A 25,149-nucleotide genomic window follows, 5' to 3' on the forward strand; every position below is an offset into this window, starting at 1 on the left:
AATTAGTTCTTCTATTTTATAAAAATTTACTTGTATTTGATAAAAACAATTTTTAAAAATAATGCGTGGACATGATGAAAATTTGTCTAGTACAAAAAGTAGATGGTTGAAAATGTAGCTTCCCTCCCATTCCTCATCTGCCACCTCCCAATCCCCATATCCAGAGACAATTGCTGTTTATGCTTGTAGGTTTTAAGAGCCACTTAGCTCTAAGATGTTTTTAGGTTGTAACAAACAGGTTTGGGAAATTTACTTTATCTCAGTAATTATAGATTGTGCTTAACTTGAATAAAGTTAGAAAATATACATATTTAGTAAATAAACATGCAGTTGGATAGTGTTCGTTTTTACTTTTCATTTTGAAATAATTATAGATACAAGAAGCTGCAAACATAGTACAGAGAACTCCTGTGTATCTTTCACCCATTTCACCCAGTGGTTATATCTTAATTATAGTACAATATCTCAATTATAGTACAATACCAAAACCAGAAATTTGACATTGGTACAATATGAGTGTATAGTTCTGCTTCAGTTTATTACATATGTATATTTGTGTAACTACCACCACAGAATGGAGGTCTATTTCATCACCGCAAAGCTCTCCCTTGAGCTATGTACCCTTTTATAAAAGTCACACCCGCCATCTACCTCAAATCATCCCTAACCTCAGGCAGCCCATAAGCTCTTTTCCATTTCTGTAATGTTGTCATTTGAGAATGTCCTATAACTTCAGTCATATAGTGTGTGACTTTTTGAGATTGGCTCAAAGGATTGAGATCCAAGTCGTTGCGTGTTATCAACGGTTTATTCCTTTGTATTGTTAAATGGTAGTCTGTGGTGTGAATGTACTCTGACTATTGAATGCATATCATGTATAGCAGCACACCTATTGATATTTTAAGCAATCCAAAGAAAATTTAGATGATTTGTAGAATCAAAATAGATGATTTTTGATGATTTGTAGAATAGAATAAACTTGAAGTGCCACAACGAGTTTGGAAGGGGAAGGGAAGATAGAACAATCATGAGAGCACAGGTACCCGGTGTATCAGGGAAAAGTTTCAGGGAAGAGGTAGAACTTGTGCCTGGCTTTGAAAATTGGGAGAAATCTGCATAGGCAGAGAAAAACTGGGAAAGCATTGTATGTTAGGCAGTAGCATGAGCTCATTACGATGCAAAGGTATAGAATTTGCTGGGAGCATTGAAAGACTGGCGTGACCCATGTAAACGTTTCAGTGGTAAAATGATGGAGAAGTAAAGTGGGGCCAGATTTCGATCAACCTTGAATGTCAGGTTAAGAACTCTGGGCTTTAAAATTTTGAAGCAAGACATTTTAAAAGTCAGGTTTTATACGTCTTACAGTTGTGCTCTTCAGAGTTTTGTTTTGTTTTGTTTTGTTTTGTTTTGTTTTGTTTTGTTTATGGAGGAACTAATGGAAAGATAAGTGGTGGAAGGGTGGGAGACAGTTTGGAGGGAAGAGACTAAGTGCAGAGAGCTGTTAAGAGGCAGTTAGAATGTCAAGACTGGAGACTTGGACAAAGGGATCACATTGATAGGAATCGGTGGATGGACATGACCACTATTTAAGAGTTGTTTCTTGTTTTTTTGTTTGTTTTTGTTTTTGTTTTTTAACTTTTCTCAGCAAAAAAGAGTAGAGATCACATCTCTAAAACGTTTTTTTAAAATTTCATTTTTGGGGCACCTGGCTGGCTCAATCGGAAGAGCATGGGACTCTTGATCTCAGGGTCTTGAGTTTGAGCCCCACGTTGAGGGTAGAAATAACTGGAAAAAAAAAAGGCAATAAATAAATTTTTAAAAATAAATAAAATTTCACTTTAGTCACTGTTAATACCTTCCCATTCCTCACTACTAAAAACTAGAAGTGACCTGAATTTTTTAATAACTAGCATTTTTATTTTATTTTATTTTTTAAAGAGTTTTTGTAAGTTTGTTTAAACATTCTCTACACCCAACACGGGGCTTAAACTCACAGCCCTGAGATCAAGAGCTGCATGCTCCACCAACTAAGCCAGCCAGATGCCTCAATAGCTAACATTTTTAGCTTACTCTTCTTTAGTAAATAATAATTAAGATTTCCTTGAGCGTAGATTACTTTTGTACAAATGATTTGTGAAAATGATTAGTCTTTTGTTGGATGTGCTTATTAAAATTAAAAGCTCTAGTCATAGAACTGAATACTGTGAGGAGGGTCCACGCAGCTCTCTAATATCCAACAGACGTGGAGGGAAACCGTGGTGTGAATGACTAGAAATTGAATGATCTACCATACCTTTTAAGGACGTGTGTTTCTGAGGTTGTGATCGGCAGGGGTTCAAGAAACGGCCTAATGGTGGGAAGCTGGGATTTAGTAGGCCCTGTGCTTTAGTAGTGGGGCAGGCCCATCTCCAGAAGGAGGTGATAAGTGAGGAGTGTGTGAAGTCTAAGCTGGTGTTGGTTGTCTGCAGGCACATTTTTGGCTTCCACTGTTTCATCTCCCAAGCCTGATCAAGATGCTAGGGGAAGGACCTGGACCTTACACACCACTGAGAGTCATAGATGACTATATAAACCCCAAATTAGGTTTTACTGAGAAATCTTCTGATTAACTTCTCTGGAGATTAGATCCTCTGGTAGGTGCCATATCACTCCATTAAACTTGTGACTTAATCACAGTTTACCTTATAGAGGTTGATACCTTTCAAAGGTTCAAAGTCCAGGAGAGTTTTGTTAAAGCCAAGTAAGATAGAAGTGCAATCGCTGCTTAGCTTGGCAGTTTTTTTTTTTTTTATGTTTATTTTTGAGAGTGGGGTGGAGCAGAGAGAGAGAGGGGGACAGAGGATCCAAAGCAGGCTCTGTATTGACAGGAGAGAGCCCAATGCAGGACTCGAACTCATGACCTGAGGTCATGACCTGAGCCAAAGTCGGACATGTAACCAACTGAGCCACCCAGGTGCCCCACTGCTTGGCAGTTTTGATCAGTGTGAGAATGTTAATCTGTGACCCTTCTAAATACTTAATTAAAACAAATTAAATCGAGGTACAGGAATTATGAGTGTGTATTTTTGCTTTGGTTAACTTAGGAAACATACTCATGGGATTATGTTGTGCAGTGCTTCTGATTTTCCTATTAATGAACAATTATTGGAGGATAATTGGATAAATATACTTAATTCATACGACAGCTGAAGGTGTTTCTCTACTATTCATTAACTGTTCTTAATGACCATCAGCTTTCAAGTATTCTCTCTCCCTGGTCTTGTCAAGATTATCTTACTAATTGGTTTTGATTAGAGTTGTTCTTTTTCAGTTTAAAACCAGGATTTGATTAAAGGATATGTAAACTTAAGATATGTATATTTACTGAAGAAAAGCCAGAGGCATGTGTTATTCGACATTCATTTAGCAAATGGTTACTTTTGCCCAGCACTCTTTTAGGTACTGGCTGTGCAGTGGTAGACAGAAAAAGTCTCTGTTCTCATAGAGCTTACGTTTTAGTGGGGCAGGGAAGAGACAAAAAAAATAAATAAGTAAACAAGGTTGTTTCAGATGGTGATAACTGCAATGAAGAAACAGAAAATATGATAATGTGATAGAAAGTTAAGCAGGTAAGGCTATTTTAAGGTGGTTAGGGAAAGCATTTTTTGTTTGTTTGTTTGTTTGTTTGTTTGTTTGTTTTAATGTAGGCTTCAGACCCAGCGCAGAGAGTCCTCTGTAAGGCTTGAACTCATGACCCTGAGATCAAGACCTGAGATGAGATCAAGAGTCAGACAGATGCTTAACCAACTGAGCCACCCAGGCACCCTTTTCTAAAAACACTTGAGCTATCGCTCTAAGGATGGTAAAGAACCATCCAGTTGGCCAAAATGTAATTGTGGGGTTGTGGTGGACAAGGGAGGTGAGAAATATAGATGTCAAAGATGTAGGCCCTCATGGGTTGTGGTAGTTTGGGTTTTACCTGACACTTAAAATTCCATGAAACAGCTTTTAAGCTTGAAGATATCAGAAGTTCTACATAAATTTCTCTAGCACATTAAATCTTCAGCATTATATTGATCTGGAGTAATTTTATCACGGCACCGATCATGATCATATCCTAATACTTGTATAAGTGCTACCTTGATACTTATATACATCCTTATGTGCCTTAGGTTGCTTATCTGTCAAAAATGGTTATAGTGACCTTTTTTAACTCTATGTTGTGTATAAAAATTATGAAAAGTTTTTTTTCTTAGTGTTGTTAGTAGCACTCAAATTGCTATACTTTAGTAAATGTAGTGACAATTTAGGATGGAGATAAATACTGTGCTGCATTTGCAAATGTACGATTGTCTTGTTTTACCAGAATTTTTTTCCAGCAGAAAAACTGTATCCATTTCTACCGTCTCTGACCTCCCAAATATATATATATATGTACGTATGTGTATATGAATGTATACGTAGATATATATGTATTTTTGGTGGGTTTAATTTTTTTCATCTCTTACTGTTTGGGGGGACTTGATTTAACTTCTTGTCTTGATTGCTTTCATCTAAAACATGTAGAGCTTTTAAGAAAACTATTCTCTGTGGTTTTCTGCATTATGTACTTTTATATTTATGCATATTTATGGAGCAATACTCTGGGAAAAAGAACAATTCTGACTCAACCCTTTGTTTAAATCCTGAATCTTTTTAAGCTACAGAGGTGCTTGGTAGTTCTTATCTTCCGGTATGGTTTTTAATGTTAAAAAGAGGGGCACTTTTAAAGGAAAATATCTGATTGCTGTACAAAAATAGAAAATTGCTGATTGGTAACCTTACACAAATCAGATTGTCCCAGTTGACATAAAATCTCTGGGCCGTCTTCAGTATACAAACATCTAAGCTCTATGGGCCTTTGCTTTATCAATACTGTATTTTCTAATTTGTACCCATCTTAAAAAGAATTTTAATGTTTTTAAATTTATTTTTGAGGGAGAGAGAGAGAGAGAGAGGGAGACAGACGATCCGAAGTGGGCTCCACGCTAAAGAACAGAGAGTCCGATGTGGGGCTTGAACCCACGCACTGTGAGATTATGACCTGACCTGAAGTTGGCCGCTTAACCGACTGAGCCACTCAGGCGCCCCTTAAACAGAATTTTAAAGAAAGGAAGTCATCATTTGGTCTCTGCTTTTTCTTTTTAATATAGGAAACTGAGAACACTGCGTACAAAATTGGAAATGAGTCTCCTGTACAAGAATTGAAACAAGATGTGTCTAAAAAGGTTAGTAAGATATAATGTCAGTATTAGTTTAACAGATATTCTATTTATGTGATATATTTAAAGTGGAAAAGTTTTCTATATTCTTTTAGTATAGTGCTGTGTACTTGCTGGATGTTCAGTAAATGTTCTTTGAATCTTGAGTTTCTGATTGAAGACACATCAGGCTTTTTAGAGGTCATTTGATAATCGAACTAATCAATAATTTTTCCTTGAAACAGTATTTAGAAAAATGTAATGTGTTTTTATTTTTTTATGCTTGTATTTGTATTAGAATAAGCTGTTCTTAGAGGCCATTATCAGAACAACTATTCTTTTTTTTTTTTTTAAGTTTATTTATTTTGAGAGAGAGAGAGATCGGGGGAGGGGCAGAGGGTGAGGTAGAGAGAGAACCTGTGCTGTCAGCACAGAGCCCAACGCAGGGCTCCATCTCACAAAGCATGAGATCGTGACCTGAGCTGAGATCAAGAGTTGGACGCTTAACTGACTGAGCCCCCCAGGCGCCCCAGAACAGCTCTTCTTGAGGTTACTACCAAGAGTTAAAGGTATGGAAACGCTCAGTGCAACAAATCCTGATGTCTTTATGAGTTAGAGGTTATAAGAAATCATTACTCTGATAGTGCCTTCAATACCTTTTATAGAATTGATGCTTTAAAGCTTCAGAGTTTGGGGGCGCCTGGGTGGCTCAGTCGGTTGAGCATCTTACTTCAGCTCAGGTCATTATCTCACAGTCTGTGAGTTCAAGCCCCACATCAGGCTTTGTGCTGACAGCTCAGGCTGGAGCCTGCTTCCAATTCTGTGTCTCCCTCTCTCTCTACCCTTCCCTGCTTGTGCTCTGTCTCCCTCCCATAAATAAATAAACAGTAAAAAAAAAAAAAAAAAAGAAAAGAAAAGCTTCAGAGTTTGGTTTACTAGAAGGGACAGAACACAAGATAAAAATTTTGACCACGGGTAGTTCACAGTATCAGGATAAAACCCAAGGAGAAAGGATGCTGTGTGTTTGTTCAGTTATGTTACTTTGAGTATTTTCTGTGCCCCTGGCCCTGTTCTAGCCAATGGGTTTCTGGAGACCAGCAAAATGACACATTCTCTATCCCAGAGTTTCTCAACAGTGACACTTTGGGCTGAATAATTTTTTTTTTTTTTTTTTTTTTTTTTAGTAGGCTTCACGCCCAGCGTGGAGCCCAACACAGGGCTTGAACTCACAACCTTGAGATCAAGACCTGAGCTGAGATCAAGATGCTTAACTGCCTAAGCCACCCAGGCGCCCCTAGGCTGAATAATTCTTTGTTGCAGAGGGAAGGGGAGACTATTCTAAGCATTCCTGGCTTCTACCCACTAGATATCAATAGATTCCTCCCTACCCCCACTCCATCACAACAATTAAAAATGTCTTACAGACATCACCAAATGTCTGGGGAAGAGTGTGGGGGCAAAATCACCCCCCAATGAAGATCCATTGTTCTACCCTTATGGAATTTATAAATTTAATGGACTCCATATTTCAATAGTGATCATACTTCCCCCCTTAAAAGGAATTTTTTTGGGAGAAACGTATTGTGTATCAGCATAAGTAAGATAAGAGCAATACCCTTTTTTTTTCTGTTTAAATCAGAAATTGTCCACAGTTCTACATTGTAACAAACAAACAGCCATCTTAATTTTTCAGCATTCCTTTCTGGTTCTCACCCATTTGCATGCCTTTTTTTTTTTTTACCTAATTGTAGTGTAGATAGAATTTTATATTTTACCTTTTCCTCTTGCCATTATTACTTTTCATCATATTTCATCACACAGTCTCAATACTCAGTTTTTATTTCATGTGTCAGTTTCTATCAAGCAAATATATTACAATGTATCTAGCCCATTTTTATTGTTGAAAACTTGGAACGTTTCTGTGTTTTCCACTAGAGTTTTTCTTTTCCTTTTTAAGAATTTTTTCTTAGGATGCAAATGGGTAACTAATAGTGGCCAAAAAATGATTTTTAAGTAGTTTAGAAACTGAAAAACATAGTAAACACTGGAGAGGTTGAGTGAGGCTCAAGACTAGATCTCACTTTTTAAGCTCTAGTTTTTTCGATCAATTTAGGTATCACATATGAATGATAAAGGCTGTGGGATATACACTGCACCAGGCACGACACAATCCCTGTCCCCAGTAGTTTACATTTTAGTAGAGGAAATTAGATAAACACAAAACTGAATGTAAAAAGTGTTCAAGTAGACTTACAAACTATTATAAGAACAGAAAGGGAGACTTTACTTCCTGCTTGAGGATAGGAATGAGGAAGACTTCATGGAGGAAGTAACATCTGAGCTGGTTCTCGATGAATGGATAAGATTTGGGCAGGCAAAGATGGGAGTTGAAAGGCATAACCAAAGGCATGGAGAAACGTGCAGCATGTTTGCAGATGAGAATAGAGACCAAAGTCCCGGCCAAATTATGGGAATGCCTCTTATGTCATACTAACACATCTGGTTTCTATTGTACAGTCACTGGAAAAGCAGTGAGTTTTTTGAAGCAGGGAGGTGATAGGAAGCCAACAGTTGCCTTAGCACGATCATCTCCATTGTTGGTCTTAATCCTCACTGTTCTCTGGGTCTTTCCTCTATTTGCTACCTCCTGAAGCAGAGCTTGGGACTGTTAGTAGGTGCTATGGGGGCATATCAGGAGGAAGACAACACGGGCTTTATTTTTCAAGAGCTATTTATCTGCCATGGAGAAAGTATTTATGTAGAGCTAACCCATATACCACCTTGTGTTTATATTATAGTTCACACTGTAGTGAACGGTAAGAAGGGTAGAGTTCAGTCAAGGGAGAAATTGTTCTCATATAAGGGATTAGAGAAGACCTGTGATTTTTAACCTTGTTTTAACCCCTCTTCTGGCGTCAGTCTTTCCATTATACATAGTGATTATTTCAGACCTTTACAGTCATCTCACATTCACTGTGCCCACTTATATCCTTCTCACTTTCAGCAGATAAGCTGCTTCATGTACACATTAGAGACTAAGAAGCCTGGGGGCGCCTGGGTGGCTCAGTAGGTTAAGTGTCCGACTTCGGCTCAGGTCGTGATCTCACAGCTCATGAGTTGGAGCCTGCTTCACATTCTGTGTCTCTCCCTCTCTCTCTGCCCCTCCCATGCTTGCTCTTTTTCTCTCTCTCTCTCTCTCTCAAAAATAAACATTTAAAAAAAAACCCACTAGATTTTTGAGAAAAACCTGGATTTCAGTTTTGACTTTGTAGTTTACTAGCTGTGGGACGTTGGACAAAATTCTTAATGGCTTTACCTCAGATTCTCGTTTCTGTAGAAGGGAGATGATCCAGCTACGTCAAGGCCTATGTGATGATTAAATGGGAAATACGTGTACTGGTCTAATACACAAGAGACCCTCTTTCCCTTCTTCTCCAGAACTTTGTTATCTTACTTTCCATTGGCTCCTTCCCCTCAGCTTATAAAAGTGCTGGCTCACTTTCTTGCAGCTTCTTCCGCTTACAGCCAAGCTTTGGGAAAACCTACATCGTGCTGGCTATCTCTGTGTTGTTCACCTCTTATTCTTTCTTCAACCCGCTGGCTTCTGTTATCACTAGGGTACTCAGCGCTCGGTAACCCCCTAATTGACAAAGTAGGTGGACTCTAGTTAATATCCCTCTGGTAAAAGTGTGGTAGGATGAGGATAAAAATGTGAAGGTTGAGACCAATTAATGTGTGGACCGTGCTGGGAAATCAGGGAGGAATATTGTTGAGCAGCAGTCCTATCCAGTTGAAGTCAGCGTGAATTTGTGGTATGCCACATCAGGATGGTTCTGTGACACGTTCTGTTAACTTTCTGGAGCCAAGGAATTGAGAAAGCGGACGTCATCCATGGTTGGGCCTGGTGGAAAGATAAGTGGACTGGGAGTTTTTAAGTGGTAATAATGACAGGGCTGGATAGAGAACATCTTTGTTTCCAAATGTTAGAAGATATAGAAACCCTGTCTGTATTTTTCAGCTACAGGCAAGAAATAAAAGGGAAAAAAGCAAGGTGAGCTGAGTGTTTGAACCCTTTTTGTAGTCCTACTGTTTCTCTGACTATTGGAGTATTAGGTGTAGTTTGTTTAAGAATGTTAATCTCTCTGCACCTGCTGGCTTTTTCTGCCATAGGCTTAAGTTCAGAACTAAACAGTTTGAACTCTTGCACTAGGTGGTTTTGATTCTCATGGTTTTGTTAACTAGGCTCAAAGCAACAGGTTGTTACTAAAACTAACTTGGCATAAATATGTACATGCACTAGGACGTCAAGAGTGTGAATGTAAGTTTAGGTTTGAACTTTACAGGGTTGGTTGAACTGTTGTGATTATACCTACTAACGGATTCCCTTCTGTAATGGTTTAAGAGTACAGATTCCAGAACCAAACTCCCTGGAGTTTTGCCAGCTTCATCACTTACTAGCTCTGTGACCCCAGACAAGTCACTTGATCCCTCTATGCTCTGTTCCTTCATTTGTATAATGACATTAAGAGTGCTATCTCATATGGTTATTGTGAAGATTAAAATGTGTAAAGTGTTAAGAACATGCCCTGGCACATACTAAGTACTATGTAAATGATTAGCTGTTATTATGTTCTTATAAATAGCTTCATTTTTTAAAAGCTGCTTTTGAACCTTTCACCAGATTATTGAAAGTATTATTGAGGAGAGTCAGAAAGTACTACAGCTTGAAGATGACTCTTCGGATTCTAAAGGAAAAGGACACTCTGATCAGGCTACTGCCAGTCCTGTTGGAGCTGGATCAGATCTTAGCAACATACCTGGACTGTTAGCCATAGATCAAGTCCTGCAGGAAGATTCCAAAAAGGCAGAGAGTCAAAATGCAATAGAAGAAACTGAATTAGAATCAAATAGATGTTTTCCTTCTGATGACACCTGTGAGAAGTCAATAGATGAAATCACGAAGTTAACTGAAATAAGTTCAGCTGAGCAGCATAACGTGCCTGAAAGCGAAGCAGAAGTATTGAACAAGGAAGCCGTGGAAGTCAAAGGAAGTGATGTTCTAGAACCTGTGTCCTCAAACTCTTTATCTACTAAAGATTTTGCTGCCATGGAAGAAGTGGCTCCTGCCAAACCCCCAAGACAACTTACTCCGGAACCTGATATAGTGGCTAGTACAAAGAAGCCTGTTCCGGCACGCCCTCCCCCTCCAACTAATTTCCCACCTCCTAGACCCCCACCTCCATCTCGACCTGCTCCGCCACCAAGAAAAAAGAAAAGCGAATTGGAGTTTGAGGCCCTTAAAACACCTGATCTAGATGGCAAGTATTAACTGAGAAATAACTTTTGGTGGGGAGATTTTGGAGTTGAAACTATTTAACTTTCCAATTTTATTTCAGTTTATACTATATACAACTATGTTGATGACCATGACCAAGTTCTAAAAGTTATTTTAGTAATTAAAAGTGACAGTGTTTTACATTGGTAGTAAGTTACATTACTATACTCGAACAGAACATTTCAGCAGACTTCAAACTCTGAAATCCGTTTCCATTGGGGACTTAAGATTTGCATTCAAGACTTAGATCTCTTCATGTGTAAGTTGTATGGCTTTGAAGAATTTAAATAACTTGTTTGAACCCTGGTGTCCCCATATATAAGATGAGAATTATAAAACCACTTTCCTCATGGGATTGTCGTAAGAATCAGACAAAGGTTAAAGCACTTTTCAAGCTATATATAAGGTCCTGTATAAATAGTAGCTGTTGCCATTGTCATCATCATCATCATTATTATCATCATCATCATTGCAGTTCCCAAGGAGAATATTACATCTGATACTCTCCTAAGTACGAACATGGCTTCAGAGAATACAGTCAAGGATTCTCAGCCTTCTCTTGATTTGGCGAGTGCTACCAGTGGAGATAAAATAGTTACTGCTCAGGTTGGTGAATTCATGTTGTATTTGATGTAAGCGTTAACAGTTTTCTGCAGCTGGCTGGCTTGTTGCTTTTTGAGCCTTCTTTCTTCAGGCAAAATTATTTCCTTGTCCCTAAACCTGGCTTTCTTCTGTCCCTTTGCCAGCTCTGCTACTGCATAGCTCGGTGATCCGAGCAAAGCTATATTAATATCTGAGTTTCAGATGGCCCATGGATAGGATGAAGGGAAAACCTTCCCTGAAGGTGTCTTAAAGGATGAAATGAGCTAATGTGTGCCAAGCACCTGGCATTCAGTAGACAATTAAAATAACGAAAGAATGCTGCATTTTGTGATATTATTGTAATACTAATAAACATCAACTACAGTCTTCATTTACCTGACCTATAGTGGTCAAAGTTATTTATAATTGTGGTCAAATTACAATTTCCTCTATATAATCATGAACAAAAACTTCATGTACTAGGCTATATATCCATATATGAGGCAATAGAAAGGACCTGATGGCATGTATATTTACCATGGCCGGTTTCTGGGACTCAGGGCTTACTTATGTGGTAGCTGTGGTTGGGGCAGGTTAGCAGACTCGGAGATACAGCACTTCGGTCTTGTCATAGCCTTAGAGCAAAGACTGGCAATCGCCTGTTTTTATAGGATCCCCAAACTGAAAATGGTCTTTACATTTTTTTTTTAAGTTTATTTACTTTGAGAGAGACAGAGTGAGCAGAGGAGGGGCAGAGAGAGAGAGAGAGAGAGAGGGAGAGAGAGAATTCTAAGTAGGCTCCATACTGACAGCGTGGAGCCCGACGAGGGGCTCAAACCCACAAACCATGATATCATGAGCCAAAACCAAGAGTCAGACGTTCAACTGACTCCAGTCTTTACATTTTTAAAGAGCTGTTTAAAAAAAAAAAAAAAGAATACATGACAGAAACTACATATGAAGCAAAAAGCCTAAAATATTTACTATCTGGCTCTTTACAGAAAAAATTTGCCAGCCCCTGCCTTTGAGATATGCGCACGTATAGCCCCGATTAATGGCATTGTTAGTGCTGGCATTCTCCTAGTAGAGAACTGCTTTTGGGTCAGGTTCAAATAGAACATCTATTTGCTTTCAAGACTACTAAGACATTATTTCATGGGCAGCAATGGTTTTGACACCTAATGTTTTTCAGCATGCTGGGAATAATAAAGGACTGAAATGGAGTGTTTCATTTAAATTTTCAGTAGCCTCCATTATCTGAATTATGGAATTCTTTAGAACTGTGTGTGGTAATGAATAATTGAGTATTTATAGAAATTGACTCCATCTACTTTCTATTTATGAAATTATAATTTTAGGAAAATGGAAAAGCACCTGATGGGCAAACCATAGCAGGTGAAGTGATGGGCCCTCAGAGACCTAGATCCAACTCTGGGAGAGAGCTTACTGATGAGGTATAATTAGATTTTTTTGTTGTTATTCTTAAAAACATAAAATACAAAAATCATAATGAGAAGTTGAAGAAGTTCTTGAGATGAATGGTGGTGATGGTTGCACAGCATTGTGAATGTGCTTAATGCTACGGAACTATACAACGAACTATATGACTATATGATGGTTAAAATGGTAAATTTTGTATTGTGTGTATTTTACCAGGATTAAAATTTTTTTTAAGTTTATTGCCGTTAAGCAAAAACATATGTAGAAGAAAAAATGAAAATTGATGATTTTCTTAGGTTAATGTTTATTTCTTTTTGAGACAGAGAGACAGAGCATGAGGGGAGGAGGGGTAGACGGAGAGGGAGAGACCCAGAATCCGAAGCAGGGTCCAGGCTCTGAGCTGTCAGCACAGAGCCCGACGCGGGGCTCAAACTCACAAACTGTGAGATCATGACCTGAGCTGAAGTCGGACGCTTAACCGACCGAGCCACCCAGGCGCCCCATGATGATTTTCTTAGTTTAAAAGATTATTTATTTATGTGTTTATTTTTAAGTGAAGTCTACACCCAACATAGGGCTCAAACCCACAACCCCAAGATCAAGAGTCGCATCCTCTACTGACTGGTGCCCCATTTTTGTTTCTTTAATAAAATGCTAGGGTTTGCAACTGTAACTTTAACTTGCCTTTTTATATAATTATGATAGAATAAATGTGTTGAAAACAAGGCTCAAGTTTTATAGCAAGTGGGCTTAAAAAGAACTTGATGTTAATTATAGTTATATGTTTTTATACTTGTTAGGTAATATACAGTACAGACTCAGTGCTTCTTACCATTAAAATTTAGTATACATCTTTTGGCCAATTTATTCCGAATGAAGTTTGGAAGCAAAATCTTAGTGTCCATGTGTCTTTTCTTTTCAAGTTTATTTATGTTGAGAAAGAGAGAGAGTGCGGGGGAGGGGGCAGACAGCGAGGAAGAGAATCCCAAGCAGGCTCCTTGCTGTCAGTGCAGCTCCTGATGCGGGGCTCGAACTCACAAACCGCGAGATCATGACCTGAGCTGAAATCAGGAGTCAGATGCTTAACCAACTGAGCTACCCAGGCGCCCCTCTTTTCTTCTTTTTGAAGATTTTTTTTTTTTAATTTTTAAGTTTAAGTAGTCTCTACACCCAGCGTGGGGCTCAGACTCACAAGCCTGAGATCAAGAGCCACATGCTCCACTGACTGAGCCGGCCAGGCGCTCCAGTTTTCATTTCATTTAAACACATTTTAAAAACCTATTGTACTTTGGAAAGCAGTTTGGCAGTTCGTCAAAATATTAGACATTGAGTTACCGTGACCTAGCAATTCCACTCCTCTGTATACACCAAAGAGAAATGAAAACCTATGTCCACACACAAAATTCATAATAGCCAAAGTGTGGAAGCAACACAAACGTTCATCGCTCATGAATGGATAAATAAAATGTGGTATATCCTATCCATGTGGACTGTTTTCTTTTAATTTTTTTAAAATTAACATCCAAGTCAGTTAGCATCTAGTGCGATAATGATTTCAGGAGAATCTAGTCATTGATTCATCCCCTACATATAGCACCCAGTGCTCATCCCAACAAGGGCACGTGGCACTTCTTTTTGGCAATTAAAAAGAGTGAAGTTCTGAAACATGCTGCAGTGTGGATGAACCTTAAAAATATGGTCCTAAGTGAAAGAAGCCCATCACAGAAGACCACGTACTGTATGTTTTGATTTATATGAAGTGTCCGGAATAGGCAAACCACGGAGACAAAATCAGATTGGTGGTTTCCAGGGGCTGGGAGGAGAGGGGAATTTGGTATGCTGTCTAATGGGCATGGGGTTTCTTTTTGAGGTAGTGGAAATGCTCCAAACTTAAATAATGGTGATGGTTGCACAACTCCGATTTTACTCAAAATCATTGAACTGTATATACTTTAAATGAGTGCGTTTTGCAGTGTGTGAATTGTATCTCACTGAAAAAGTTGAAAAGTATTGTACACGGTACTGAAAGTATCCAGAAAGTCCTTAGCTTAAATGTTTGAGGATTTCGTAGACTCAAAAAGATAATTAAATTATAGGTCCTCTTGGTGTTCTTCGTTACCTCAGGAAATTTTAGCCAGTGTCATGATTAAAAACCTGGATACTGGCGAAGAAATCCCTTTGAGTCTTGCGGAAGAGAAACTGCCAACAGGTATTAATCCCCTCACTCTGCACATCATGAGAAGAACTAAGGAATATGTAAGGTATGGGCTATTATTATTTATTCATAGTATTTCGGAGTGGTGAAGATTTCTCTGTTTATGAACTCTAACAGACCCTAATGTGGTTTCATTCAATCTTCTTTTTTTAAATTTGGAATTAAAATAGAGTTAGTTGATGTATGTATTCTTCAACATTGTTCTCTCTTAAGACCATACAGTTATTTAGAGACAATAGTATATACCTTAAATCTCATAGTATTTGGTTTCTCTTATGTATTTTTTTAAATGTTGATTTATTTATTTTTGAGAGAGACAGAGCGCATGCACCAGCAGGAGAGAGGCAGAGAGAGGAGACGCAGAATCCCAAGCAGGCTTTGTGCTGTCAGTGCAGAGCCAGACACGGGGCTCGAACTCACTAACTGTGAGATCGTGACCTGAGCCAAAATCAAGTTGGATGCTTAACTGACTGAGCCACTCAGGCGCTCCTTGGTTTCTCTTTTGAAATGATGTATATAATACTAGAGACATTATTGAAACATGTTGAAGGTAAAAAGCCATGCAGAATGAATACCTGGTGTTCTGAAACCTTGCTTTAAGGGCCACAGATTTTAGAAGTAATTGTATTATCTTTGTAGGTCAGAAAATGGCTTCAGAGTAAGGGGATTTACTTTACTGTGCGATATATGTAGATTGAAGGAATAATTATTTTGAAAGCAAATCTTAATAAAGTGTAATACATGATGTGCCTGAAGAGTTAGGAGAAAGTTAATTTGTCATTTCTGTGCAGCAGGTTTTGTCCAGCAAAAAGGCTCATTGGTAGTAGGTTTTCCATAAGTTCCTAAATTGCTTTCACTTGCATTTTGTACATTATACCATGCTTAAAGATTCTATTTGATCTCTCAAGTCTAACTTCTCAGGATCATCATTTAAATGAAACTTACAAAAAGTATGTTAACATAGTCTTTTTTTTTTTTTTTCTTATTCCGAGTATCTGAGTATATAGTAAGTATCCATAAGACGTTTGAGGTGATGGGGAAATGTCTTCTCTTACAATGATTTCTTCCCCTTCTTGTAGTAATGACGCAGCACAGTCAGATGATGAAGAGAAGTTGCAGTCTCAAACAACAGATACTGATGGTGGAAGGTTAAAACAGAAAACGTGAGTTACAGTGCATCCTTTTTCTTTATTCCAAGCTTTTATTTAAAATTTATGAGAATCACCATGCTTATTTATTGAGTGAGTGAGTGAGTGAGTGAGTGAGTACACGTGAGCGGGGGGAGGGACAGAGAAAGAGGGAGAGAAAGAATCGCAAGCAGACTCCTCCCTGTCAGACAGAGCAAAGCCTGACCAGGCTCGATCCCACAAACTGTGAGATCGTGACCTGAGCCGAAATCAAGGGTCGGACACTTAACCGACGGAGCCACCCGGGCGCCCCTGCCCTACTCCTTTCGGTCTATGTCCCATCTAGTGTATATGTCTGTCTACCACCACCACTTCCTACCCCCAGCCAATGGATGACGAATTACTTGGGGCTGTATTATTGGTCATTTCTATAGTATCTGAGAAATACTAAATGATCAATAAATTTTGCATCATGCCTGGATTATTTTTCTGACAGTAGATATGAGAAGTGTTCGTAGAGGGACATGATTGTCCTTGAAGTTGCTCTCAAATCCTATTTGTTTTTCTAAACCCAACTGACACAATTTTTCCTAACTTCTCCAGTTCATAGTAAATTTGCTTGTCTCAATTTCAGTGGCACCTACGGTCTACGTAACTTACATTTCCCCTTTATTTTATTTTAAATTGTTTTCTAATTTTAAAAAACGAGATAAATGGGGGCTAAATAACTAAATCATATGTTGCAAAACGATCGTGATCATGCCATCCCTCTGTTTTCCTCGCAAACGTCAAGACAATGGTGGACATGTAGATTTTGCTTCATTATACACCAGTCACTTATTTGACAATAATTCAGTCTATGGTCCAAAGCAAATTCTCCACTCTAGTCTGATCTTTTCCTAGTGTGGAAAGAAAGCATTGAGAATTCTTCGAAAAGATTTACCCACAGTGCAGGGATAGGATGAAAGCTCAGGTGTCTGGAACTTGGTTGTCAGCAATGGCAACTAACAGGAATAGGAAAATTAGGAATTATGAAGGAGATAGGTAAACATCCAGGAGAGCTGTCACTTACTCCATTCATTTAAGCTCATTATTTTTATTTTTTCTTTTTTTTTTTTAATTTTTAAAAAATGTTTGTTTATTTGAGAGAGAAGTGCCCCAAAGCTCATTAGTTTTCCAAAAGAAAAGCTCCTTAGGTTTATTCAAAGCCACTGTACTTACTTTTTACATAATTTTTTAATATCTGGTCATCTGGTTCGTCTGAGCTCCCGGCAAAATAGAAGTAGCAAACTGTGACAGCAGGTAAGTCGACACATAAGAATGTCAGGTCATGGGGTGCCTGGGTGGCTCAGTCAGTTAAGCGTCCGACTTCAGCTCAGGTCATGATCTCACGGTTCGTGGGTTCGAGCCCGACACAGGACTCTGCGCTGACAGCTCGGAGCCTGAAGCCTGCTTCGGATTCTGTGTCTCCCTCTCTCTCTGTTCCTCCCCTGCTCGTGCTCTGCCTCTCTCTCTCTCTCTCTCTCAAAAATAAACATTAAAAAAAAAAAAAAAAAAAAAGAATGTCAGGTCATATTTTGATTGCAAGGAGCACCTGGGTGGCTCAGTCTGTTAAATGCCTGATTTTGGCTCAGGTCACGATCTCATAGTTAGTGAGATTGAGCCCCGCATCAGGCTCTGTGCTGGCAGTGTGGAGCCTGCTTAGGATTCCCTCTCTTCCTCTCTTTCTCTCTGCCCCTTCCCTGCTTGTGCTCTCTCTCTCAAAATCAATAAACATTTCAAAAAATAAATAGAGGAAAATGGAAAATGAAAGCCTTTCATACTTTTACCCCCAGAAATCATCTGTGTTAATAATTAGGTGTATTCTCCATAGAATGTTTTCCCTCACAAAAGTGGAAATAATACTGTGCGTATGGTTTGTCGGCTTGCTTCTTTTGCCCCCCCCCCCTTTTTTAAGTAGGCTTCATGCCCAATGTGGGGCTTGAACTCACGACCCTGAGATGCACTACTGACTGAGCCAGCCAAGCACCCTGTTGGCTTGCTTTTTTAAAATCTCTAATATGTAATGGACATATCTTCATATCAGTACCAATAGTAAATTTATTGTATTCTTTTTATCAGCCAGATATGGGGGTTCAGTGCTGCAGACACCATCGTTAAGAAGACAATCTTAGTCTCTGCCCTCATAGAGCTTCCAGTTAAATAAGAGAAATAGATACTAAATATAATTACACAGATAAATCTAACTACATTTGTAGTAATTGCAGTAAAAGAAATGTATGGGGTACTCTGGGAGTATAAAACAGGAAAACCTGCTCTAAAGAGTCAAGGAGGGCTTTTGTGAGAAATCTCTACTTTCTACACTTTGTTAATAATGCTGTAGTGAACATCTTTGTATATGTAGCTTAGCAAGTCTTTCAGATACTGTCCTTAATATCATGAGCTGCCATGTATTGGTAAAAATTTACTCCTGTAAATTTTGCTTTGGTTTTAGATATCATTTGTGTACTGTGCTTTTTTGTTTTTTATAATCTTAATGTATGAAATTTGAGACCAAGATTATTTAAAAAGCAATAAATAAGTCCTATTTATGGAAGTGTGAGATGCATACTTGCATTACATTGTGTTTGGGAATACCTCCTGGGAAAGCTCAGCCTGACTGTATTGCTTTCAAACACCCAAACTGAAAGAGAAGAGATAAAGGGCCATCAGAGGGTACCAAACATCCTATTCTGTAAATAAATACCTCTTTATAGCTTATTTTTATTGATAAAATGTGTTTTTAAGGATTACGCTTTAAAGCTGTCTTCTCAGAGCAATTCTCATTGCAGATTCATGGCCTCACCCCAGACCCTCTAAATCAGATGATCTACAGATGGATCTCAAGTTCATGCACTTTAAACACTCTCCTCCCGCTCCCTCCCCACCAATTCATTATTCACCATTGAAAAGCCAGTGCTCTTAGAGTATGATATTGTACGTTGGGAAGAAGTGTCTGTATTTTCTTTGTAGTCATATTGGCTTCTATATATTTATTCCATAGACAAGGGATAGAGGAACTCAAAGACCTACTATTTACGTTAAAAAGAAGCTATTTCAAAATATATACTTGTCACAGCTAATGAGATTATCTGTGAATTGTTGAATTTTTACAGTTAGTTAATAAGAAATAATTTTGTTGTTTTTGTAATTTTGGTAAGGACTCAACTAAAGAAGTTCTTAGGAAAATCAGTAAAGAGAGCAAAGCACCTTGCAGAGGAATATGGTGAACGTGCTGTAAATAAAGTTAAAAGCGTTAGAGACGAAGGTAAGTGAAATAGAACATTGCAACTGAATATTTAAATGATTTGTAATTGTCCAAATTTAGCCTGTAGTTTATAAGAAACATTCTATTTTGTTGAAAGTAATAAGCCTTTATAGCTAACACCTTAGCATTTCAGTAAGTCATGTTACTCTAGATATCTATCACTTAATTTTATGAACAGGAAGAAAAAGAAATTTGTGCATCTTAAACATGAATTTGTACATACTTTGTGGCAACCTGGAAGAGTTGTAATAATCAGTTGTAAACTAGTTATGTGAGGCTATTTAATTTTTTTTTATTTTATTTTTTTTTTAATTTTTTTTTTCAACGTTTATTTATTTTTGGGACAGAGAGAGACAGAGCATGAACGGGGGAGGGGCAGAGAGAGAGGGAGACACAGAATCGGAAACAGGCTCCAGGCTCTGAGCCATCAGCCCAGAGCCTGACGCGGGGCTCGAACTCCCGGACCTCGAGATCGTGACCTGGCTGAAGTCGGACGCTTAACTGACTGCGCCACCCAGGCGCCCCTAATTTTTTTTTTAATGTTTATTTACTTTTGAGACAGAGTGAAAGAGAGACAGAGGCATGAGCAGGGTTGGGGCAGAGAGAGGGAGACACAGAATTCAAAGCAGGCTCCAGGCTCTGAGCTATCATCACAGAGCCCGATGCAGGGCTCGAACTCATGAACCGCGAGATAATTACCTGAGCTGAAGTCAGATGCTCAACCGACTGAGCTACCCAGGTGCCCCAAGGCTATTTAGTTTTTGTAAACATTTTCAAAATTAGGTAAATTTTCTGAATTGCACAGATCTTAACTTCCTGTGCCTTTGTTGTACTCATTTGCTTTATTTAATAAGCACTAACATAGTGGTTATTTTGTGCCAGTGTTCTAAGCATTTTCACCTATATTAACTCATTTAATCTTCATAAAAGCCCTAAGAGGTAAGTACTGTTATTACCCCCTTTTATAGATGAGAAAACCGAGGCACAAAACGGTCCAGTGCTATAGCTGTGGTCATACAGATGATAAATGACAAAGCTGGATTTGGACCTAGACAATCTGGCACCAGATTCCATGCTCTTAACTAATATGCTATTTAGTAATAGATTTTGCTTTCCTAAAACGAATTTTCTTAGTAAAAAATGGATATGAAAATATGATAGTAGCTATATATCTATGTTAGCTAGTGATGATTTCTATATTGCTTTTCTATTCAGTGTTTCATACTGATCAAGATGATCCTTCATCGAGTGATGATGAAGGAATGCCATACACGAGACCAGTCAAATTCAAAGCAGCGCATGGTTTCAAAGGACCTTATGATTTTGATCAGATCAAAGTGGTGCAAGATCTTAGTGGTGAGCATATGGTAAGAAATGTTTATATTTTTCACGATTCTGTTTTCATTGAGAGGAGTACTTTGGCTTCTATAAAGGCAATCTCTTGTTATATATGTAATTTTTCTAAACTGACTCAAGAATAAATTGATATTAACATGATTTGATGACTTCAGAGTCTCTCTCCGAATTACTGTTCAAGAAGTGAACGTTATTGAATAAGTCAACTCTAAGCTCGTATCTTTAAGAAAGCTATGTAAAGGTACCAAATTTGAAAGAGTTAAATTTATAAGGTGGTCTATCACACTTTGGAAGACATTTAAAATGTTCCCTGGGTATATTTTAAATAATTAACAAATATTTCAGTAGTTCAATGTATTTTGTAAGATGGCGGCTAAAACCAGGAGAGAGAGGTACAAGTTTTCTATCAGAGTTAAAATGTACCAATGATATTGCAGTTACCCCTTAAAAATGCTAGGAACACAGGGAAGGTGGTACTGAACTCAGAATTGAACAGATGATGCTGGGGCGCCTGGGTGGCGCAGTCGGTTAAGCGTCCGACTTCAGCCAGGTCACGATCTCGCGGTCCGTGAGCTCGAGCCCCGCGTCAGGCTCTGGGCTGATGGCTCAGAGCCTGGAGCCTGTTTCCGATTCTGTGTCTCCCTCTCTCTCTGCCCCTCCCCTGTTCATGCTCTGTCTCTCTCTGTCCCAAAAATAAATAAACGTTGAAAAAAAAATTAAAAAAAAAAAAAAAAGAAAATGAACAGATGATGCTATGGCTCCTTGATCAGGGAATCTATGTATCTATTTAGATTTTAAATCTAAAATTTGGCTTAATTGGAAGGAAGCAACCATAAACCTATCAGATGGCAGCCAGATTGGAATTTAAACTTTGGTGCTTATAATCTACATGTGAAATGTTTGACTTGATTATAGTCATGTCCTTAAGGAACTGATGAATTTTTTTGTACTGTTTTAATTCACTTTCATTACTTCCAGTTTGTTTTTTTTTTTTTTCTTTTTAAAAAAATTTTTTTTTTCAACGTTTTTTATTTATTTTTGGGACAGAGAGAGGCAGAGCATGAACGGGGGAGGGGCAGAGAGAGAGGGAGACACAGAATCGGAAACAGGCTCCAGGCTCCGAGCCATCAGCCCAGAGCCTGACGTGAGGCTCGAACTCACGGACCGCGAGTTCGTGACCTGGCTGAATCGGACGCTTAACCGACTGCGCCACCCAGGCGCCCCTTTATTTTTTTTTTCAACGTTTATTTATTTTTGGGACAGAGAGAGACAGAGCATGAACGGGAGGGGCAGAGAGAGGGAGACATAGAATCGGAAACAGGCTCCAGGCTCTGAGCCATCCGCCCAGAGCCCGACGCGGGGCTCGAACTCACGGACCGTGAGATCGTGACCTGGCTGAAGCCGGACGCTTAACCGACTGCGCCACCCAGGCGCCCCTCATTACTTCCAGTTTTAAGTAAAATCTCATTGTAGTAGGTTCCAAGTAACAAATTTTTTTTTTTTACAAATTTTTTAATATACTTGAATTTTGTGGAAATCAGTGTTATTCCAGTAAATGAGCTGTTGCCTCTAACTTGGAAAATCTTTTTTTTTTTTTTTTAAGTAGGAATATTTTTTTTTTTTTTTTTTTAAGTTTATTTATTATTAAGTGATCTTTATACCCAACACGGGGCTCTAACTCACAAGCCTGAGAACAAGAGTCGCATGCTCTCCCAACTGAGTCAGCCAGGCACCCCATAACTTGGATAATCTTTTTGTTCTGCATAGGTATGTGTTGTAATAGTAGACATAACAGTATTTCTTGTAATAGCGTTTGGCTTTTCCAATTTAAGGGTTTATATTCGTTAACCACCCCCCAACACACAAACACATACACACACACACCCACACTCCCCTATTGTTAGCAGTATCAGGGAATTCTAGCCATATACTCTGAAACCTTGTTTCTGGGGGGGAAAAAACAGGAATGAGACCACAGCATTCCAATACTTATAAATGCCCAGTGCCATGAGGGTCCCTGCTAAGGTGGCCCTTACATTTCCCTCAGCCTTGAGCAGGAGTGCTAGTGCTAGCCTGAGGGCTCTGCCTCATCCGATCCCACTTCCCCCTTATGTTCAGCTAGGAGACAGATCCCAAACTAAGACCTGTGGGTTTTTCTTAATGTTTATTTATTTATTTCGAGAGAGAAAGAATATCCCACATGGGGTCCACGCTGAGAGCCCAGAGCCCAACATGGGGCTCGATCTTATGAACCATGAGATCATGACCTGAGCCAAAATCAAGAGTCAGACGCTTAACCGACTGAGCTACCCAGGCGTCCCAGGATTTGTTTTTACAGTGATTCGTGGCCACCTCACAACTCCATTTCCATTAATATGTGGATATGGCTTGGGGCTTTGAAGTTGTTAGTTTAGGTTATGGTAAATTGCTATTTTATCCCGCCTTTCTCCTAAAAGTTCCTCTTTGTGCTGTTGTAGCATCATTGGACTATTGGCCTTAAGTGGTGTTAGTAATGTGAGCCTTACCTTAGTATGTATAATTTAGCATAATTCCTTACTTTGGCTTAAAAATAATGTTTCAGCTCTTAGGGGCATGTGGATGGCTCAGTCAGTAGAGCATGCAACTTGATCTCGGGTTTGTAAGTTCAAGCCCTATGTTGGGTGTAGAGATTACTTAAAAATAAAACCTGAGGGGTGCCTGGGTGTCTCAGTCGGTTAAGTGTCCAACTCTTCGTTTTGGCTCAGGTCATGATCTCACTCCATGAATGAGTGAGACCCATGATCAGGTCGTGGGATTGAGCCCCACATCTGGCTGTGTGCTGACTATGTGGAGCCTGCTTGGGATTCTCTGTCTCCCTCTTCTCTCTGCCCCCCCAAAATAAATAAACTTAAAAAAATAATAAAATCTGAAAGAAAATAACGTTTCAACTTTTAAAGTAATAACTTTGAGCCTTCCTTTCTTTTCATAGGGAGCCGTTTGGACCATGAAATTTTCTCACTGTGGCCGACTACTTGCCTCAGCTGGACAAGACAATGTAGTGAGAATATGGGCCTTAAAAAATGCTTTTGACTATTTCAACAATATGCGAATGAAATACAATACTGAAGGTATTTTCCACTTATTTGTGGGCTTTAAAACTCTAGAGACATCTGGTATTTTTACATTTTAGGTATAATGCTCTTTTATCTGGCAACCATTTGCAGCAATCACTACTTTTCATAATAGCCACAAACCCAAAAGTAGACAGAAGTCAACACCGAAAACATCATCTAAATCCCCTGAAAAACGCTACCACAAAGTTTTTGACTTGATCCCTTTTGAGGTGTAGCGCAGGGTTTATTTCATCAACCATTGGGAACAAGGTTACTTGGTGTCCCCTGGCAACCTTTAGTTCTATCCTGGATTAAAATGAAAGACCTGATAACTCTAGAAAAAGAATGAGAATAATAATATCCATCCAATAATAAAGATAAAGGAGACATAGCCATGAAAAGTAAATGTGATTTGTCGTACATCGAAGGGTATATGAAAAAAGGTTAAATGGAAAAGAGAAACCTCAGAGAGTGATGTATGTACACAATGATTACAACTGTGAAATCTTTCTGTATATTGGTAACTTACCAGGAACGTATGTAGAATCGATGTAAATAGAAGCTTTATGTTTATGGGATTCTTTTCTCATAATTACATAACTCCAATACATTTTCTCCACAAACCTGTCCCTTCCCCAGTCAACTAAGGCTAAAACAAGAAATTAAGGGATGGGAGAAAGGAGAATCAGTGGCCATGGGCTGGAGTATAGAGTATACTTGAATCACCAATTTGAGGAACATAGAAACCCAGGGAGATCCACTAAACTGGCAAACGAGGCCCTGTACACTTTCGTAGCCCTGTGGGTATTGCTTGCATTATGTTATGATACATAATTGAAGATGATAACGGGTTGGCAAAAAGTTGAACTATGTTTACGATACATTTCTTTTATTGCCCTGCCTGGAACAGAAAGACTAAGTGGCCCTCGAGACTTCTACTAACCTAGACCCTTTGTGCCCCTTTATTGTTCATCTTTGTATTCACTACGAATAATGAGGATTTAACAGTATTTTATTAAATTGGGAATATGGCTTATAAAGATTTTTTGATTAAAAGTGATAAAAACAATATTTTGGTGTCTAACGAGTCAACGCTTCATTTATTTTGAAAATATATTTTCTCAGAGCACCTGGCTGGCTCAGTCAGTAGAGCCTGCAACTCTTGATCTCAGGGTCGAGAGTTCGAGCCCCACATTAGGCATGGAGCCTATTTTTAAAAAATGTGTTTTTTCAGAATGTTACATTCTACAACTATTAATTAGGTGTTACTATGTCATTATTTCTGATTGACGTTTTGTGTGTGTGTGTGTGTGTGTGTGTGTGTGTGTGTGTGTGTGTATACATATGCCTTTTTATAATTCTGTTGTTTTTAGGACGTGTGTCTCCATCACCTTCTCAGGAAAGTCTGAATTCATCAAAGTCTGATACAGATACAGGGGTATGTTCTTTATTTAATAGTTACTAATATAATTTGGT

The 25,149-nt window shown here is 38.7% G+C and overlaps 1 protein-coding gene across 2 annotated transcripts in view; it reads left to right on the forward strand.

The window, feature by feature from the left end:
• Window positions 1-25,149, forward strand: part of WDR44 (WD repeat domain 44) — an 81,309-nt gene that overhangs the window by 31,428 nt on the left and 24,732 nt on the right. For both annotated transcript variants that reach the window (XM_040468029.1, XM_040468031.1), the window contains exons 3-12: window positions 5,172-5,246; window positions 9,901-10,537; window positions 11,030-11,160; window positions 12,495-12,590; window positions 14,701-14,837; window positions 15,871-15,954; window positions 19,119-19,225; window positions 20,441-20,592; window positions 23,550-23,688; window positions 25,047-25,111. In XM_040468029.1, the coding sequence (XP_040323963.1) occupies window positions 5,172-5,246; window positions 9,901-10,537; window positions 11,030-11,160; window positions 12,495-12,590; window positions 14,701-14,837; window positions 15,871-15,954; window positions 19,119-19,225; window positions 20,441-20,592; window positions 23,550-23,688; window positions 25,047-25,111 (1,623 nt within the window). The remainder of the gene's footprint in view (window positions 1-5,171; window positions 5,247-9,900; window positions 10,538-11,029; window positions 11,161-12,494; window positions 12,591-14,700; window positions 14,838-15,870; window positions 15,955-19,118; window positions 19,226-20,440; window positions 20,593-23,549; window positions 23,689-25,046; window positions 25,112-25,149) is intronic.

Source organism: Herpailurus yagouaroundi, unplaced genomic scaffold, assembly GCF_014898765.1.
Source record: "Herpailurus yagouaroundi ecotype Mexico unplaced genomic scaffold, PumYag 67641, whole genome shotgun sequence".
NCBI classification, from domain to species: domain Eukaryota; kingdom Metazoa; phylum Chordata; class Mammalia; order Carnivora; family Felidae; genus Herpailurus; species Herpailurus yagouaroundi.